This window comes from Ranitomeya imitator, chromosome 3 (assembly GCF_032444005.1).
Source record: "Ranitomeya imitator isolate aRanImi1 chromosome 3, aRanImi1.pri, whole genome shotgun sequence".
Classification (NCBI taxonomy): Eukaryota; Metazoa; Chordata; class Amphibia; order Anura; family Dendrobatidae; genus Ranitomeya; species Ranitomeya imitator.
In genome coordinates this window covers 245170297-245190223 of record NC_091284.1, presented here as the reverse complement: position 1 = coordinate 245190223, position 19927 = coordinate 245170297, and the positions used below count along the sequence as shown (strand labels likewise).

The following is a 19927-nucleotide window of genomic DNA, read 5'->3' as shown; positions in this document are numbered from 1 at the left end:
ACTATAGCTGACAACTTGCTGTATCAGCCACGATCAGTATTTGCACCTTCTAAATCTGTTTAACCCCTTAGATGCTGTTGTCAATAGTGACTACATTATTATAAATGGTTAACAGAGTGTGGGGGCTTCTTCTTTATCCCAATTGGTGCCCTCAGATCATGATTTTGTTGTCCTGATGTTTGCCATGGCAATTCATGACCAAATAGTGGCCTTAGAGTCTGACGGCTATAGTAATCTGTTTAGAAGTTAGCAACATTTAGGTGGTAAAAATACACATTTTCATTTCTGTCATGCCACTTTGCATTAATTCCTGTAAAGCACCTGAAGGGTTAATAAACTACCTGACAGCAGTTTTCAATAAGTTTAGGGGTGCTGTTTTTAAAATGGTATCACGTTTGGGGGTTTCCCAATATATGGGACCCCTAAAGTCACTTCAAACATGGATAAGTCCCTAAAAAAATAAATGTGGTAAATTTCTTTGAAAAAATGAACAATTGCTGCTACATTTTTAAACCTCCTAACATGCTAACAAAATAAAATAACATTTTACAAATGGTGCTGATGTAAAGCAGACATGTGGGAAATGTTATTTATTAATGGTTTGCTGTTGTATGACCATCTGGATTAAAGGGATAATCATTCAAATTTAGAAAATTGCTAATGTTTTAACATTTTTCTCAAATTTTTTATAAATAAACACAAAAAATGTTGAACTAAATTTACTATTATCATAAAGTATAATGTGTCACGAAAAAACAGTCTCAAAATCACTGGGATTTGTTGAAGCGTTGCAGAGTTATTACCACATAAAGTGACACTGGTCAGATTTCAAAAATTTGGCTCGGTCACTAAGAGGTTAACGATATCGCTGCTACGTCACAAAAAGCAACGATATCGTTAACGATATGTTATGTGTGACGGTACCTTTAGTCTCAATATGTGTCTCTCCAGTCTCCTTACTTCCTTGCTGCTGGGGGAAGTCTACACTGCTATCATTATATTTGCATATTAGGAGGACTGCTCTGGAAAATGCCAATGCTTGAGGCTAGTGATTTTTCAGAACTGATAACAGCAGCTGAGAGCTAGGGATGTGAACAGCTAACTCCTGTATAGAAATCAGTGGACTGGAGAGAAGTGGCTTGGATCTCAGGAGTTAAGTCCTCAGCCTGAAATGAATCTACTGTTGGCCATGCTTTGGTGGCAGATCTCATTGCCAACAAGCTTTAGGCTATGTGCACACTTTCAGGAATTCATGCAGAAAATTCCTGAGAAAATCCGGACATTTCTGGCAGATTTCCGCATGAAATCCGCATGCGTTTTTTTGTGCGGTTTTGATGTGCTTTTTGCGCTTTTTTTTCCCGGACATTTCCCAATGCATTAGACAGTGGGAAAACCGCGAAAAAAACGCAAAATTAATGAGCAGGTTCATTATTTTTCCGCAATGCGTTTTTCATGCGGAAAAACGCACATCATGTGCACAGAAATTGCGGATTTCATTAAAAATGATAGGATGCTTAATGTATGCAGATTATTTGCGGTTTTATAGCGTTTTTATAGCGCAAAAACGCTAGAAAACCGCAAATAATCTGCAACGTGTGCACATAGCCTTACAGTATGTAAAATAAATGCGCTCATAGCAAATGTCCCTGCTACCTTAGCTGTTATATTACTTCAAGACCATTCATGTAAAAATCCCACTTCGGGAACTGAAATCTCTGCAAACTAGCATCCTTGACTTCATATGGAACACTAGGCATCACAGAATACCAAAGTCAGTGATGCTGTCGGGAATGTCACAGGAAGGCCTTGCTGTCACAGATTTGGAAAAATACTACTGAGTCATCCACCTTAGATGAATTCCCTCTTGGACGACCTAGTTTGTTTACTCTAGATGGGTTGAAAATTAAGACATTGTAACTAGCTCTAGTATAAACTATTGCTCTGTTATGGCATCACCTTCCTCTTAAGACCCATTTTGACCTTGTCCAATGTACTTTATGAGAAACTTGTGGAGTGCTTCTCAAACATGCTTCCCATTAGCCTCTAACATATCCTTTACTATCAAGTGATCCCAGAATGGTCAGGCTCTGGTCCTCCATAGGAATTTTCAGAATAGTGTACATGGTTAATACCCTCGCCCTTGAACTAAACTCCTATGGGGATTGTTCAGTTCCAGAAAATTACACCTTGGGTAATATTTCCATTCCCAACAAGTCTGCCACTATTCATTATTCATTCCCTGGGCTGCCAGAAAGTCTAACACCCCAACTCCCTTTGAGAGACTTCTCCAGCAGGGCCTCTCCCCAGCAATATGGAGTACTATATGGGACAGAGCAGCTAAATCCTCTGTATGTACCACCCACAAAGAAATTCAGTTCAAGCCACTCATGCATGGGCACCATACCATGGCTCTCCTCTTCACTTCCTAAACCTTTGCCACCCACCTGCTGGAGGCTCTTAGCACACACTGGCTCCCTCATTCATATCTTCTGTGAATGTAGCCTTATTACCCAATTTGGAGTATAGTGGGGTAGTTGGTGGAGGGCCTCTCCTCTGTTTACCTTTCTCTGGACTCCCTAAATTACTAATCTAAAGCTCCCCCCCCCCAGGTAGCTGGGAAAGCTGTCAGCCAGGCTGTTTTTTTACATTTGTACAGACTCTGATAGCAAGAGCCTGGAAACAAACAGCTCCCCCATCTCATCTAGATATATATGGGTTACTAAAGGAAGTCCTCTAACTGAAGCGCCTATCGGCTTCTCTCAGCAACACCCTGGACAAAGTTCTGCAGGTCTGGGACCCCATGAATGTTTATCACTCCATAACCAACTTGCCAGTAGCCTGCTGAAGTCCCGACCATAATACCTCCCTCCTTGATCCCTTTTGTCCTAACCATCCCCACATTTTACCCTTGTTTTGTGGAATGTACCTCTTTCCTCTCCAGGAGTGGCTAGTGCCTGAACCTCATCCCCTGCTTCGGGAGTGGCCAGTTCCTGAACCCTGTCTCCTGGTCCCAGAGTGGCCAGTGCCCAGGTATCGACTGGGGCTGAAATTTAGCCCTGGCATTTGAAATCACACAGGCCCATGTTGTCCTCGTCCCCATGTACCAGATGGGATATATTACTAATATTACCCTGGATGGAGGAAAGGAAGATTTTCTATCAGACCAATATTTCTAAAGGTACCCATGGCCTGGTGGGGTAAGTGACGGCGGCAGCAACTTTGTGCTCCATCACAACTCTTAGCAGTATGGGTGTCTTGAGAACACTGATTCTGTTAACAACGTGGTAAACAAGGCAGCTCATGACCAGACAGGCCCTTCTGGCATTTGCCAGATGGCCAGTCCGGCCCTGCCAGTGCCTGAACCCTTTCCCAGAGCTGCCAGAGCTTATACATTGTCAGCTGGTCCCGGAGTGGCCAGTCCTGTTCCCAAAGTCCCCTGGTCCCTGTTAGGCCAGTGCATGAGTACTATTCCCCAGTCCATGAGTGGCCTGACTCTGAATCCTAGACCGGCGAGTCTGAACTAGCCCTAAATCAGTGTCGGCGTGCCTGACCCCTGGGATCAGCAGCTGCAGTACCCGGACTCTGTCCAGGAGTGGTACCTGGCGGCTACCTACCTCACAAGCCTGGCCTCCCCACTGGAGGCTCCAGTGAACACCAAGGCAGCCACTTAGTTATGCCCCTTCCTGGGTAGGACCGTCCCTGTGGCAAAGTGGATCCAAAAATCCTTGTGCGCCACAGCTGAACGTAACAGTCTGCTCGGCCCAGCCATGACCACAATGTAATAACATGAGCATATCCCTTTAATAGAACACTAGCGTTTTCTTTCAGGTAAAGCGAACAACTGATTTAGCACACAGCACTTGTTATGTTTGTCTTTTTGTATAAGTAGCGGCTGGAGTTATGATGTTTTTTCCTCCCTAGGGTTATCTTCCTGCCAATAAAGACAGACGCCAAATGACACTTGAAAGAAAGCGTGCAGAATATTTTGGTTTTATTGAACAGTATTATGATTCCCGGAATGAAGAGCATCATCAAGACACTTATCGACAGGTACGAATTGTTGAATCAACTCTATTACGTCCTTTCATAGTATCCCAGTCTTCTCACCATCTCTGCCCCCACTTTTCTTATACATGCTGCGTACAGACAGTGCAGAAGTGTGTCTGCGCAATAGGCTGTAAGGTTGTCTTGAGTCTTTCTAATTGTGCTGATGACGTCTGGCTGACCCCCTGTAGAGGCAACATCAGCCTCCATCACTTACCGAGATGAGACAAAGTTGTATGAAAACCTTATTAATTTTTTTTATGTAAGATTACATGTAAGCAGATTGTGCCTAATAGCGGCAGGCCCTGATACTGGGGTCCATTGTAAAGTGTGTCTACTACACAGGGTCATGTCTGTTACCCCTTTTACATATATATGACTACCTTTTACAGTTTATTTTCTGTGTTTTATATTAGTTTGCTCTTCCTTATCCACCTCTCGTGTCTCCCCTTTTCCTCATAGTTTGTAAGCTTGCGAGGAGGGCCCTCATTCCTCCTGGTATCTGTTTTGAACTGTATTCCTGTTATGCTGTAATGTCTATTGTCTGTGCAAGTCCCCTCTATAATTTGTAAAGCGCTGCGGAATATGTTGGCGCTATATAAATAAAAATTATTATTATTATTCCTTTATATAATAGCTGTGCTTTTGTCTTGTAGATCCATATTGACATACCGCGGACTAATCCTCTAATACCATTGTTTCAGCAAGCGTTAGTACAAGAAGTGAGTGTTAACTACTGTTACTATATTTATATATTTCACGCACTGGTTTTGGCTTTCACAAACTAAAGGCACCTGTTTTCTGTGACAAGTCACTTAAAGCACCACACTGTTTTTTTTTTTACCCACCATTGGAGTGTTATCACGAATGTATTTTCCCTGCCCCTAGTTATATTCCTACCAGTCCCAGTCTTTGGCTTTTCCGGCGACACTTCGGTCTTGATCTACCACCTTGTGACTGACTGGAGGTCAGAGTCAAAAGCTCTCAGTGTAACTCTATGGGGGGCTCATTCTGGCTCTCATAGACTAAGGCCATGTTCACACCATCCTTTTTTTAATGCGGAATCGCCGCGATTTTCCCGCTGCGGGTCCGCAGCTGTTTTCCATGCAGGGTACATTACAATGTACCCTATGGAAAGCAGGAACTGCTGTGCCCACATTGCGGAAAATCCCGAAAAAAGCCGCGCTGAATAGCTGCGGTAAAAAAGAAGTACCATGTCACTACTTTTTGCGGAACTGTAGCGGTTCTGCACCCATAGACCTCCATTGTGAGGTCAAACCCGCAGTAAAACCCGCAGATGAAAAAAATATCTGCGGGTTTTCTGCGGTTTGTGGTGCAGAACCGCTGCAGTATGGATGCCACCCCCCCGTGCTCCGACGCCCCCTCCGTGCCCTCATCTCCCCCCCTTATACTTACCCGGCCTCCCGGTGTCCGTCCGTCCGTCTTCTCCCTGGGCGCCGCCATCTTCCAAAATGGCGGGCGCAGTGCGCCCGCCGAATCGGCCGGCAGATTCGTTCCAAAGTGCATTTTGATCACTGAGATATAATCTATCTCAGTGATCAAAATAAAAAAAATAGTAAATGACCCCCCCCCCCCCTTTGTCACCCCCATAGGTAGGGACAATAAAAAAATAAAGAATTTTTTTTTTTTTTCCCCACTAAGGTTAGAATAGGGTTAGGGGTAGGGTTAGGGTATTTTCAGCCATTTTAACCCTAAAAACTTCCTAGAAAACACACAGACTCTGCATAGAAAACTGCATTAAAAAACGCATCAAAAAACGCACCAAAAACGCATAAAAAAAAGGACCTGCGTTTTCTGCCAAGAGCTGCGGTTTTTAGTCCTGAAAAAAAGGATGGAAATCAGGATCGTGTGAACATAGCCTTACACTGAGTTGTAACTTCGGGGTCGCCCAGCAAACATTAGCATGGCGCCAATACAGAAGAAGACCGTGACCGAGAAGTATTTTACTACAGGCAGGCAAAATACACTATTGATACCACTCTGAGTGTTAAATAGAAGCACTAGAGTGGTGCTTTAAAGTTCAGATCCATTTTTATGGAAAGATTATAGTGAAAGAGCATTTCTTCCCCATCTTTATTCTTGGCAGCTCATCGCTCAGTGTAAACAGGACCCCCCCTGCGAGAACTATGGCAGTCTTTGCGCCCTGAGCAGTCTATTACAGATGACTCCGTGCACATCATTGAGCGTGGTGTTTTGGTGTAAAAAGGCTTGTAAACAACCAAACGGTGGTCGTTTAGTGCCGCCTGTCAGTTTATGCTAACACACCCCAAGGCTGGACACATAAGAGACCTGTTAGCAATTTTTTTTGGCCAACAGCCATCTCCCCCTACTCCTACAATCTCACACACGGCTATTGATGATGTAAACGTCTACATCTATGCACGTCAAGAAGATTTTCTGCCAAAAATAGATGACAAAAAACCTTTAGCTATTAGATATTATTGGAACAATGACTAACTTTAGGCCCTACATGAGTGCAGTTAGCAGGAAATAGTCTATCACGTACTGTATTTGTGCTCATTGGTGTATGTTTGTGCTCCCAAAGTAACCTTTGCATTTTTATGTGTTGTGCTCATAACAGATTTTTGAGAGAATCTTGTTTATCTGGGCCATCCGGCACCCTGCAAGCGGATATGTCCAGGGCATCAATGATCTGGTCACTCCGTTCTTCGTGGTGTTTTTGACTGAACATGTTGGTGAGGATGCACTGATCACGTTGTGTTCCAATGTATGTTTTGTCTTAAAGGGATATTCCCAAGTTTGCAACTTATCCCCTATTTTTTTGGAAAGAGAACATCTTCCCGATCATTGGGGGAGACCGCTGAGGCCCCCACTGATATTCAGAACCAGAGCTTTGAATACTCTCAGCTACTGTACATGAAGCGGAGGTCGATCATGCACACTGCCATTAGATGCACACTTAATGGAATCGCCAGAGATAGTAGAGCACTGCTCTTGGTTGGTCTTCGGCACTACCATCAGAGTGAATGGAGCGGCAGTGCTCGTCAGCGGCCTCTGCTCCATTCTTCTGGATTCTTATAAGCCTCGATTCTCATGATCGGTGGGAGTCCCAGCGAGATGAGGATATTCCCTATCCCTCGGGTAGGGGACCATTTTTAAACTTGATACTGCTTTCAGCTTATGCTTTCAAATGAACTTCTGGGAAACTATTGTACGAGTCTGAAATCTGTGCTAAGACGATCACTACTTTATAAGGATTTTTATTCGTTTGGTAAAATAGTAATGCTCAATTACTAACCTGTAAAGCCTCTTTTATGTACACTTTTTTTTATATGTTTGTATAAAGCGTTTGTAAAACATTCTTGTTTTAGAGCACCACTCTAGCTTTTTTTTTTTTGTGCTACCAATGTAAGTTCCCTGACCCTATTATTATAATTACCAGCCGCCATCTTCAGCTTTTTCTGGTGCTATTTCTGTCCCGCACCACCATCTTGTGACCACAGCTTCTGACTGACCGGAAGTCACAGGTAACGTCACAAGCTCTCTGTGTAAGTCCACGGGACCCACGTTCTGGCCGTCTTCTGGCTCCCATAGACTTATATTGAGCAGTGACTTCCGGTTCACTTAAAAAAACACTGGAGCGATCCTGCCGGTCACCAACTGCTGAGAGCGACATGAGTGGCGCCAATAATAGTTGAAGACCGCGCCTGGTAAATATAAGTCTAGGGGCAGGGAACTTAGATTAGTAGCTACTCCAGCGCTGCTATAATTTCAAACGCTGGGTTGGTGCTTTAAGTCCCGTAGAAAAACTTTTACCAAAAAATAAACTGCTAACCCCTTTAAAAATGCTACAAAATGCATTATATTTATGTGTCATTTATGTGTTGATATATACTTTAAAGAATATGGACATCTTGGCAAGCTTTTTTTTCTTGCTGAAATGTATGCATTTTTTTTGCTAAAAATCGTTTTTGCTTTGCAATTTTATTAAAAATGTTAAACCAGTTAGCTTCTACAGCCTCTATGTATCACAGTTTATCGCAGACTGCAGAATGAGATAGCAGTGAGGTTTTCTGGTTAACTTGTTTTTTTATCAGCTGATTAAATGTGGTCATAAAGATGAAAAGGACAAACATAAGGGCTTACACACCCTGCTCATATGCTCAGCTACAGGCTCGCTCATTCTACAGCCTGCTATGTGCAGTCATACATAGAGACTGTATATACTAACTAGAGCAACATTTTTAATAAAACCCTTTTTCAAAAATGATTTTTAGCTGAAAATGCTTGAATTTGAGTAAATAAAAAAGTGGCCCAGAATATGTCAATATACTTTAACCCCTTTCTGCCATTAGACGTACTATTGCGTCCATGTGGGGTGGGCTTTACTTCCCAAGGACGCAATAGTACGTCATATGCGATCAGCAGCGCTCACGGGGGGAGCGCCGCCGATCGCGGCCGGGTGTCAGCTGTTTATCGCAGCTGACATCCGGCACTATGTGCCAGGAGTGGTCACGGACCGCCCCCGGCACATTAACCCCCGGCACACCGCGATCAAAGATGATCGCGATGTGCCGGCGGTACAGGGAAGCACCGTGCAGGGAGGGGGCTCCCTGCGGGCTTCCCTGAGCCCCCCGCAGCAACGCGATGTGATCGCGTTGCTGCGAGGGTCTCACCTCCCTCCCTGCTCCCTCCAGCCCCGGATCCAAGATGGCCACGGATCCGGGTCCTGCAGGGAGGGAGGTGGCTTCACAGAGCCTGCTCAGAGCAGGCACTGTGAAGCAGCCTGCACTCCTATCAGATCAGTGATCTGACAGAGTGCTGTGCAAACTGTCAGATCACTGATCTGTGATGTCCCCCCCTGGGACAAAGTAAAAAAGTAAAAAAAAAAAATTTCAAATGTGTAAAAAAAAATAAAAAAAAATATTCCAAAATAATGAAAAAAAAAATAAAAATATTATTCCCATAAATACATTTCTTTATCTAAATAATAATAAAAAACAATAAAAGTACACATATTTAGTATCGCCGCGTCCGTAACGGCCCGACCTATAAAACTGGCCCACTAGTTAACCCCTTCAGTAAACACCGTAAGAAAAAAAAAAAAAAAACGAGGCAAAAAACAACGCTTTATTATCATACCGCCGAACAAAAAGTGGAATAACACGCGATCAAAAAGACAGATATAACTAACCATGGTACCGCTGAAAACGTCATCTTGTCCCGCAAAAAACGAGCCGCCATGCAGCATCATCAGCAAAAAAATAAAAAAGTTATAGTCCTGAGAATAAAGCGATGCAAAAATAATTATTTTTTCTATAAAATAGTTTTTATCGTATAAAAGCGCCAAAACATAAAAAAATGATATAAATGAGGTGTCGCTGTAATCGTACTGACCCGAAGAATAAAACTGCTTCATCAATTTTACCAAACGCGGAACGGTATAAACGCCTCCCCCAAAAGAAATTCATGAATAGCTGGTTTTTGGTCATTCTGCCTCACAAAAATCGGAATAAAAAGCGATCAAAAAATGTCACGTGCCCGAAAATGTTACCAATAAAAACATCAACTCGTCCCGCAAAAAACAAGACCTCACATGACTCTGTGGACCAGAATATAGAAAAATTATAGCTCTCAAAATGTGGTAACGCAAAAAATATTTTTTGCAATAAAAAGCGTCTTTCAGTGTGTGACGGCTGCCAATCATAAAAATCCGCTAAAAAACCCGCTATAAAAGTAAATCAAACCCCCCTTCATCACCCCCTTAGTTATGGAAAAATTAAAAAAATGTATTTATTTCCATTTTCCCATTAGGGCTAGGGCTAGGGTTAGGGCTAGGGTTAGGGTTAGGGCTAGGGTTAGGGCTAGGGTTAGGGCTAGGGTTAGGGCTAGGGTTAGGGCTAGGGTTAGGGCTAGGGCTAGGGTTAGGGCTAGGGTTAGGATTAGGGTTAGGGCTAGGGTTAGGGCTAGGGCTACAGTTTGGGTTGGGGCTAAAGTTACAGTTAGGGTTTAGATTACATTTACGGTTGGGAATAGGGTTGGGATTAGGGTTAGGGGTGTGTCAGGGTTAGAGGTGTGGTTAGGGTTACTGTTGGGATTAGGGTTAGGGATGTGTTTGGATTAGGGTTTCAGTTATAATTGGGGGGTTTCCACTGTTTAGGCACATCAGGGGCTCTCCAAACGCGACATGGCGTCCGATCTCAATTCCAGCCAATTCTGCGTTGAAAAAGTAAAACAGTGCTTCTTCCCTTCCGAGCTCTCCCGTGTGCCCAAACAGGGGTTTACCCCAACATATGGGGTATCAGCGTACTCAGGACAAATAGGACAACAACTTTTGGGGTCCAATTTCTCCTGCTACCCTTGGGAAAATACAAAACTCGGGGCTAAAACATATTTTTTGTGGGGAAAAAAAAGATTTTTTATTTTCACGGCTCTGCGTTATAAACTGTAGTGAAACACTTGGGGGTTCAAAGTTCTCACAACACATCTAGATTAGTTCCCTGGGGGGTCTAGTTTCCAATATGGGGTCACTTGTGGGGGGTTTCTACTGTTTAGGTACATTAGGGGTTCTGCAAACGCAATGTGACGTCTGCAGACCATTCCATCTAAGTCTGCATTCCAAATGGCGCTCCTTCCCTTCCGAGCTCTGCCATGCGCTCAAACGTTGGTTTCCCCCAACATACGGGGTATCAGCGTACTCAGGACAAATTGGACAACAACTTTTGGGGTCGAATTTCTCCTCTTACCCTCGGGAAAATACAAAACTGGGGGCTAAAAAATAATTTTGGGGGAAAGATTTTTTTTTTTAATTTTCACGGCTCTGCGTTACAAACTGTAGTGAAACACTTGGGGGTTCAAAGCTATCACAACACATCTAGATGAGTTCCTTAGGGGGTCTAGTTTCCAAAATGGTGTCACTTGTGGGAGGTTTCTACTGTTTAGGTACATTAGGGGCTCTGCAAATGCAATGTGACACCTGCAGACCATTCCATCTAAGTCCTCATTCCAAATGGAGCTCCTTCCCTTCCGAGCCCTCCCATGCGCCCAAACAGTGGTTCCCCCCCACATATGGGGTATCAGCGCACTCAGGACAAATTGGACAACAAATTGTGGGGTCGAATTTCTCCTGTTACCCTCGGGAAAATACAAAACTGGGGGCTAAAAAATAATTTTTGTGGGAAAAAATGTTTGTTTTATTTTTACGGCTCTCCATTATAAACTTCTGTGAAGCCCTTGGTGGGTCAAAGCGCTCAGCACACATCTAGATAAGTTCCTAAGGGGGTCTACTTTCCAAAATGGTGTCACTTGTGGGGGGTTTCTACTGTTTAGGTACATTAGGGGCTCTGCAAACGCAATGTGACACCTGCAGACCATTCCATCTAAGTCTGCATTCAAATGGCACTCCTTCCCTTCTGAGCCCTCCCATGTGCCCAAACAGTGGTTCCCCCCACATATGGTGTATCATCGCACTCAGGACAAATTGGGCAACAAATTTTGGGGTCCAATTTCTCCTGTTACCCTCAGGAAAATACAAAACTGGGGGCTAAAAAAATAATTTTTGTGGGAAAAAAATTTAGTTTTATTTTTACAGCTCTGCATTATAAACTTCTGTGAAGCACTTGGTGGGTCAAAGTGCTCACCACACCTCTAGATAAGTTCCTTAGGGGGTCTACTTTCCAAAATGGTGTCACTTGTGGGGGGTTTCAATGTTTAGCCACATCAGGGGCTCTCCAAACGAAACATGGCGTCCCATCTCAATTCCAGTCAATTTTGCATTGAAAAGTCAAATGGCACTCCTTCGCTTCCGAGCTCTGCCATGCGCCCAAACAGTGGTTTACCCCCACATGTGGGGTATTGGCATACTCAGGACAAATTGTACAACAATGTTTGGGGTCCATTTTCTCCTGTTACCCTTGGTAAAATAAAACAAATTGGAGCTGAATTAAATTTTTTGTGAAAAAAAGTTAAATGTTCATTTTTATTTAAACATTCAAAAGATTCCTGTGAAGCACCAGAAGGGTTAATAAACTTCTTGAATATGGTTTTGAGCACCTTGAGGGGTGTAGTTTTTAGAATGGTGTCACACTTGGGTATTTTCTATCATATAGACCCCTCAAAATGACTTCAAATGAGATGTGGTCCCTAAAATAAAATGGTGTTGTAGAAATGAGAAATTGCTGGTCAACTTTTAACCCTTATAACTCCCTAACAAAAAAAAATTTTGGTTCCAAAATTGTGCTGATGTAAAGTAGACATGTGGGAAATGTTACTTATTAAGTATTTTGTGTGACATATCTCTGTGATTTAATTGCATAAAAATTCAAAGTTGGAAAATTGCGAAATTTTCATAATTTTCGCCAAATTTCCGTTTTTTTCACAAATAAACGCAGGTGCTATCAAATAATTTTTACCATTGTCATGAAGTACAATATGTCACGAGAAAACAATGTCAGAATCACCAGGATCCATTGAAGCGTTCCAGAGTTATAACCTCATAAAGGGACAGTGGTCAGAATTGTAAAAATTGGCCCCGTCATTAACGTGCAAACCACCCTTGGGGGTAAAGGGGTTAAAGTAATATTTGGCTGACTCCTCTTTAGCCCCTTGCTGCAATTTTTTTAGAAACACAATGAGCTAAATATTTTTTTCTTTTTCATGGTTATAGAAGACGATGTTGAAAACTTTGATGTAGGTACACTGTCGCCAGAAACGCTGAAGAACATTGAAGCAGATAGTTTCTGGTCAATGAGTAAACTACTAGATGGCATTCAGGTATGATGGGTGTATCACATGGGTGTGTCCATAACCATTAATGCAATGTTTTTCTTTGTTAATGCTTAATACACCTTTAATGGTAATCTGTCCGCAGGTTTTTGGCAGAGAGGCTGATTCCAGTGATATCACTGGGCTGCTTCATGCAATTTTGATAATATCCCTTTTTTCTCTTTTGTAGATGTAAGAGTGGTAAGAATGCTGTGCTCTTATAAACTCACCAACACTCCTGATTAGCATCTTCTTCAGCTTGCTGACAGTACACAAACAGTGGAGGGACCGGGGTTACCCAGATTAGTCTGACTGGTATGCACATGAGACCTAGTCAGGCAGTGATCATCTCCTGCTGATAAAACACTGATTGTATTGAAACTACAACAAGCTGCTAAGCAAGTGACCTATCCCTGAAATCAGGCTCTCTGCTTCTACTATTACGTTGCTTTCAAATTAAATAGCAAAACCTGCTGACGGATTCCCTCTAGTTTAAGCATTCTCAACCTTTATCATTTCCTGCCTGCTGTTTTGATAAAGATTCCTTTTCTACTTATCAAATGTTCAAAGTTCACTTTTCTTGTTGTAATATTAATTCACCATGCATTATTGTAAGAATTGTACAGCGATACCACATGTGCATATTTGTTGTTATTATTAAAGGTGGGAGTGGATTGATTTTGTTTTTAATTTTTTTTTTTTTTGTTACTTTTTTGTTTATCTTTAATTTTCCAACTGTATTGCAGTACGTAGTTAAAATGACATTCTCCACAGGATGGGATTCACAGGAGGACAAATATAGCAGCCTTGGAAGCCTTCAGCAGCCCCCGGTTGCCATGACAAACTATTATTTTCCCTATGATCTCGTGTGGGGGGTCAGTAGGATGCCCCCGTCAAAGATTTACAGCGAGTTTAAATAATTGAGCAGTGACAGCTCGCACCAGTCGCTGCTGTTATAGGAAGGTGTCGCCTGTGTAAAGCAGCCAACGTCTCACTGGTATGAAGTGAGCTCAGCTCTCGAGCCCCCTCCATTGATGGCGGACCAATCTGTGACATACTATTAGCTCACATGTCAGGAAGGTGGTATAGGGGTTTTCCATTATTAACAAAAATTTTAAAAAATTGATCAATTGCAGTGCTAAAACAAACACACTCACCTAGAGGACCATCAAAGGTCCTCTCTACTGTTGATGGTGTCCGCGCTAGTCTTTTGGCTTCCTATCCTGGGTTTGGGGCATCAAGTGAGCGCTGTAGTTTGTCAGCAGCCAGTGATTGCCTGCAGCAGTCACTTTTTGTCCGAGATGTAAGACAGTCTTTTAGCTCTTCTTTTTGGATTGTGCCAAGCAACTTCACTACAGTGGCCCCTTGGCTGCAGTAGTCACCTGATGAGCTCTGGAAGAAGAAGCCAGGAGACCACCATGGGACGCCAGCAGCAGTACAGAGAAGCGCCTGGTCGATCTCTTTTGATCGAAATGTCGCAACTGGAAGCAGAATAAATGTGATGCAAATTCACCAACTTGTGAGGCGCTGTCCTTATTTATATTCTGGTTTTTGGGCCAGTAGGTGAGTCTAAGATTTTTCTGTAAGTAGTGAACAACCCCTTTAACCCCTTCATGACCCAGCCTATTTTGACCTTAATGACCTGGCCGTTTTTTGCAATTCTGACCAGTGTCCCTTTATGAGGTAATAACTCAGGAACGCTTCAACGGATCCTAGCGGTTCTGAGATTGTTTTTTCGTGACATATTGGGCTTCATGTTAGTGGTAAATTTAGGTCAATAAATTCTGCGTTTATTTGTGATAAAAACGGAAATTTGGCGAAAATTTTGAAAATTTCGCAATTTTCACATTTTGAATTTTTATTCTGTTAAACCAGAGAGTTATGTGACACAAAATAGTTAATAAATAACATTTCCCACATGTATACTTTACACCAGCACAATTTTGGAAACAACATTTTTTTTTGCTAGGAAGTTATAAGAGTTAAAATTTGACCAGCGATTTCTCATTTTTACAACGAAATTTACAAAACCATTTTTTTTAGGGACCACCTCACATTTGAAGTCAGTTTGAGGGGTCTATATGGATGAAAATACCCAAAAGTGACACCATTCTAAAAAATGCACCCCTCAAGGTGCTCAAAACCACATTCAAGAAGTTTTTTAACCCTTCAGGTGCTTCACAGCAGCAGAAGCAACATGGAAGGAAAAAATGAACATTTAACTTTTTAGTCACAAAAATTATCTTTTAGCAACATTTTTTTTATTTTCCCAATGGTACAAGGAGAAACTGAACCACGAAAGTTGTTGTCCAATTTGTCCTGAGTACGCTGATACCTCATATGTGGGGGTAAACCAATGTTTGGGCGCACGGCAGGGCTTGGAAGGGAAGGAGCGCCATTTGACTTTTTGAATGAAAAATTGGCTCCACTCTTTAGCGGACACCATGTCACGTTTGGAGAGCCCCCGTGTGCCTAAAAATTGGAGCTCCCCCACACGTGACCCCATTTTGGAAACTAGACGCCCCAAGGAACTTATCTAGATGCATAGTGAGAACTTTGAACCCCCGGGGGCTTCACAAATTGATCCGTAAAAATGAAAAAGTACTTTTTTTTCACAAAAAAATTCTTTTAGCCTCAATTTTTTTCATTTTCACATGGGCAACAGGATAAAATGGATCCTAAAATTTGTTTGGCAATTTCTCCTGAGTACACCGATACTTCACATGTGGGGGTAAACCACTGTTTGGGCACATGGTAAGGTTCGGAAGGGAAGGAGCGCCATTTGACTCTTTGAATGAAAAATTATCTCCATCGTTAGCGGACACCATGTCGTGTTTGGAGAGCCCCCGTGTGCCTAAACATTGGAGCTCCCCCACAAATGACCCCATTTTGGAAACTAGACCCCCCAAGGAACTTATCTAGATGCATATTGAGCACTTTAAACCCTCAGGTGCTTCACAAATTGATCTGTAAAAATGAAAAAGTACTTTTTTTTTTCACAAAAAAATTCTTTTCGCCTCAGTTTTTCATTTTCACATGGGCAATAGGATAAAATGAATCCTAAAATTTGTTGGGCAATTTCTCCCGAGTACGCCGATACCTCATATGTGGGGGTAAACCACTGTTTGGGCACACGGCAGGGCTCGGAAGGGAAGGCGCGCCATTTGACTTTTTGAATGGAAAATTAGCTCCAATTGTTAGCGGACACCATGTCGCGTTTAGAGAGCCCCTGTGTGCCTATGCATTGGAGCTCCCCCACAAGTGACCCCATTTTGGAAACTAGACCCCCCAAGGAACTTATCTAGATGCATATTGAGCACTTTAAACCCCCAGGTGCTTCACAGAAGTTTATAATGCAGAGCCATGAAAATAAAAAATAATTTTTCTTTCCTCAAAAATGATTTTTAGCCTGGAATTTCCTATTTTGCCAAGGGTAATAGGAGAAATTGGACCGCAAATGTTGTTGTCCAGTTTGTCCTGAGTACGCTGATACCCCATATGTGGGGGTAAACCACTGTTTGGGCGCACGGCAGGGCTCGGAAGGGAAGGCACGCCAATTGGCTTTTTAAATGGAAAATTAGCTCCAATCATTAGCGGACACCATGTCACGTTTGGAGAGCCCCTGTGTGCCTAAACATTGGAGATCCCCCACATATGACCCCATTTTGGAAACTAGACCCCCAAAGGAACTAATCTAGATGTGTGGTGAGGACTTTGAACTTCCAAGTGCTTCACAGAAGTTTATAACGCAGAGCCATGAAAATAAAATAAAAATTTTATTTTCTCTAAAATGATCTTTTAGCCTGCAATTTATTATTTTCCCAAGGGTAACAGGAGAAATTTGACCCCAAAAGTTGTTGTACAGTTTCTCCTGAGTACGCTGATACCCCATATGTGGGGGTAAACCACAGTTTGGGCACATGTCGGGGCTCGGAAGTCAAGTAGTGACATTTTGAAATGCAGACTTTGATGGAATGCTCTGCGGGCGTTACGTTGCGTTTGCAGAGCCCCTGATGTGGCTAAACAGTAGAAACCCCCCACAAGTGACCCCATTTTAGAAACTAGACCCCGAAAGGAACTTATCTAGATGTGAGGTGAGCACTTTGAACCCCCAAGTGCTTCACAGAAGTTTATAACACAGAGCAGTGAAAATAATAAATACGTTTTCTTTCCTCAAAAATAATTTTTTAGCCCAGAATTTTTTATTTTCCCAAGGGTTACAGGAGAAATTGGACCCCAAAAGTTGTTGTCCAGTTTCTCCTGAGTACGCTGATACCCCATATGTGGGGGTAAACCACTGTTTGGGCACACGTCGGGGCTCAGAAGGGAAGTAGTGACTTTTGAAATGCAGACTTTGATGGAATGGTCTGCGGGCGTCACGTTGCGTTTGCAGAGCCCCTGGTGTGCCTAAACAGTAGAAACCCCCCACAAGTGACCCCATTTTGGAAACTAGACCCCCCAAGGAACTTATCTAGATATGTGGTGAGCACTTTGAACCCCCAAGTGCTTCACAGACGTTTACAACGCAGAGCCGTGAAAATAAAAAATCATTTTTCTTTCCTCAAAAATGATGTTTTAGCAAGCAATTTTTTATTTTCTCAAGGGTAACAGGAGAAATTGGACCCCAGTAATTGTTGCCCAGTTTGTCCTGAGTACGCTGATACCCCATATGTGGGGGTAAACCACTGTTTGGGCACATGTCGGGGCTCGGAAGTCAAGTAGTGACGTTTTGAAATGCAGACTTTGATGGAATGGTCTGCGGGCGTCACGTTGCGTTTGCAGAGCCCCTGGTGTGCCTAAACAGTAGAAACCCCCCACAAGTGACCCCATTTTGGAAACTAGACCCCCCAAGGAACTTATCTAGATATGTGGTGAGCACTTTGAACCCCCAAGTGCTTCACAGACGTTTACAACGCAGAGCCGTGAAAATAAAAAATCATTTTACTTTCCTCAAAAATGATGTTTTAGCAAGCAATTTTTTATTTTCTCAAGGGTAACAGGAGAAATTGGACCCCAGTAATTGTTGCCCAGTTTGTCCTGAGTACACTGATACCCCATATGTGGGGGTAAACCACTGTTTGGGCACACGTCGGGGCTCGGAAGGGAAGGAGCACCATTTGACTTTTTGAATAAAAGATTGGCTGGAATCAATGGTGGCGCCATGTTGCGTTTGGAGACCCCCTGATGTGCCTAAACAGTGGAAACCCCTCAATTCTACCTCCAACACACCCCTAACCCTTATCCCAACTGTAGCCGTAACCCTAACCACAACCCTAACCGCAACACACCCCTAACCACAACCCTAACCCCAACACACCCCTAACCCTAACCACAACCCTAATTCCAACCCAACCCTAACCCTAAGGCTATGTACCCACGTTGCGGATTCGTGTGAGATTTTTCCGCACCATTTTTGAAAAATCCGCGGGTAAAAGGCACTGCGTTTTACCTGCGGATTTCACCTGCGGATTCCTATTGAGGAATAGGTGTAAAACGCTGCGGAATCCGCACAAAGAATTGACATGCTGCGGAAAATACAACGCAGCGTTTCCGTGCGGTATTTTCCGCACCATGGGCACAGCGGATTTGGTTTTCCATAGGTTTACATGGTACTGTAAACCTGATGGAACACTGCTGCGGATCCGCAGCGGCCAATCCGCTGCGGATCCGCAGCCAAATCCGCACCGTGTGCACATAGCCTAATTCTAAAGGTATGTGCACACGCTGTGGAAAACGCTGCGGATCCGCAGCAGTTTCCCATGAGTTTACATTTCAATGTAAACCTATGGGAAACAAAAATCGCTGTACACATGCTGCGGAAAAACTGCACGGAAACGCAGCGGTTTACATTCCGCAGCATGTCACTTCTTTCTGCGGATTCCACAGCGGTTTTACAACTGCTCCAATAGAAAATCGCAGTTGTAAAACCGCAGTGAAATGCGCAGAAAAACCGCGGTAAATCTGCCATAAATCGGCAGCGGTTTAGCACTGCGGATTTATCAAATCCGCTGCAGAAAAATCCGCAGAGGACCAGAATACGTGTGCACATACCGAAACCCTAACCCTAACCCTACCCCTAACCCTACCCCTACCCCTAACCCTACCCCTAACCCTACCCCTACCCCTACCCCTAACCCTACCCCTAACCCTAACCCTAACCCTACCCCTAACCCTACCCCTAACCCTAACCCTAACCCTACCCCTAACCCTACCCCTAACCCTAACCCTAGTTCTAACTCCAACCTTAGTGAAAAAAAAAAAAATTCTTTATTTTATTATTGTCCCTATCTATGGGGGACAAATGGGGGGGGTCATTTACTGTTTTTTTATTTTGACCACTGTGATAGATTATATCACAGTGATCAAAATTCACATTGGAACGAATCTGCCGGCCGGCAGATTCGGCGGGCGCACTGCGCATGCGCCCGCCATTTTGGAACATGGCGGCGCTCGGGGAAGAAGACTGACGGACCCCGCCAGGATCGGTAAGTATAAGGGGGGGAGATCAGGGCACAGGGGGGGGAGATCAGGGCACGGGGGGGCGTCGGAGCACGGGGGGGGAGGGATCGGAGCATGGGGGAGAGTGATCGGTGTGCGGGCGGGTGGATCGGTGTGCAGGGGGGGGGGATCGGTGTGCAGGGGGGGTGGTTCGGAGCACGGGGGGGGATCGGAGTGCGGGGGGGTTTGATTGGAGCGCGGGGGGTGTGATTGGAGCACGGGGGGAGCGGACAGGAGGACGGGGGAGCGGAGCACAGGACGGAGGGGAGCGGGCCACAGATCGGGGGGCTGGGGGGGCGATCGGAGGGGTGGGGTGGGGGCACATTAGTATTTCCAGCCATGGCCGATGATATTGCAGCATCGGCCATGGCTGGATTGTAATATTTCACCATTTTTTTAGGTGAAATATTACAAATCGCTCTGATTGGCAGTTTCACTTTCAACAGCCAATCAGAGCGATCGTAGCCACGAGGGGGTGAAGCCACCCCCCCTGGGCTAAACTACCACTCCCCCTGTCCCTGCAGATCGGGTGAAATGGGAGTTAACCCTTTCACCCGATCTGCAGGGACGCGATCTTTCTGTGACACAGCATATGCGTCACAGGTCGGATTGGCACCGACTTTCATGACGCATACGCTGT

At 43.9% G+C, this 19927-nt stretch overlaps 1 protein-coding gene across 1 annotated transcript in view; it reads left to right on the top strand.

Annotated features, from left to right (window-relative positions):
• The window catches only part of TBC1D22B (TBC1 domain family member 22B), a 67525-nt gene that overhangs the window by 30676 nt on the left and 16922 nt on the right, over positions 1–19927 (top strand). The window contains exons 6-9 of the mRNA XM_069756311.1: positions 3922–4050; positions 4701–4766; positions 6647–6761; positions 12692–12798. Of these exons, the coding sequence (XP_069612412.1) occupies positions 3922–4050; positions 4701–4766; positions 6647–6761; positions 12692–12798 (417 nt within the window). The remainder of the gene's footprint in view (positions 1–3921; positions 4051–4700; positions 4767–6646; positions 6762–12691; positions 12799–19927) is intronic.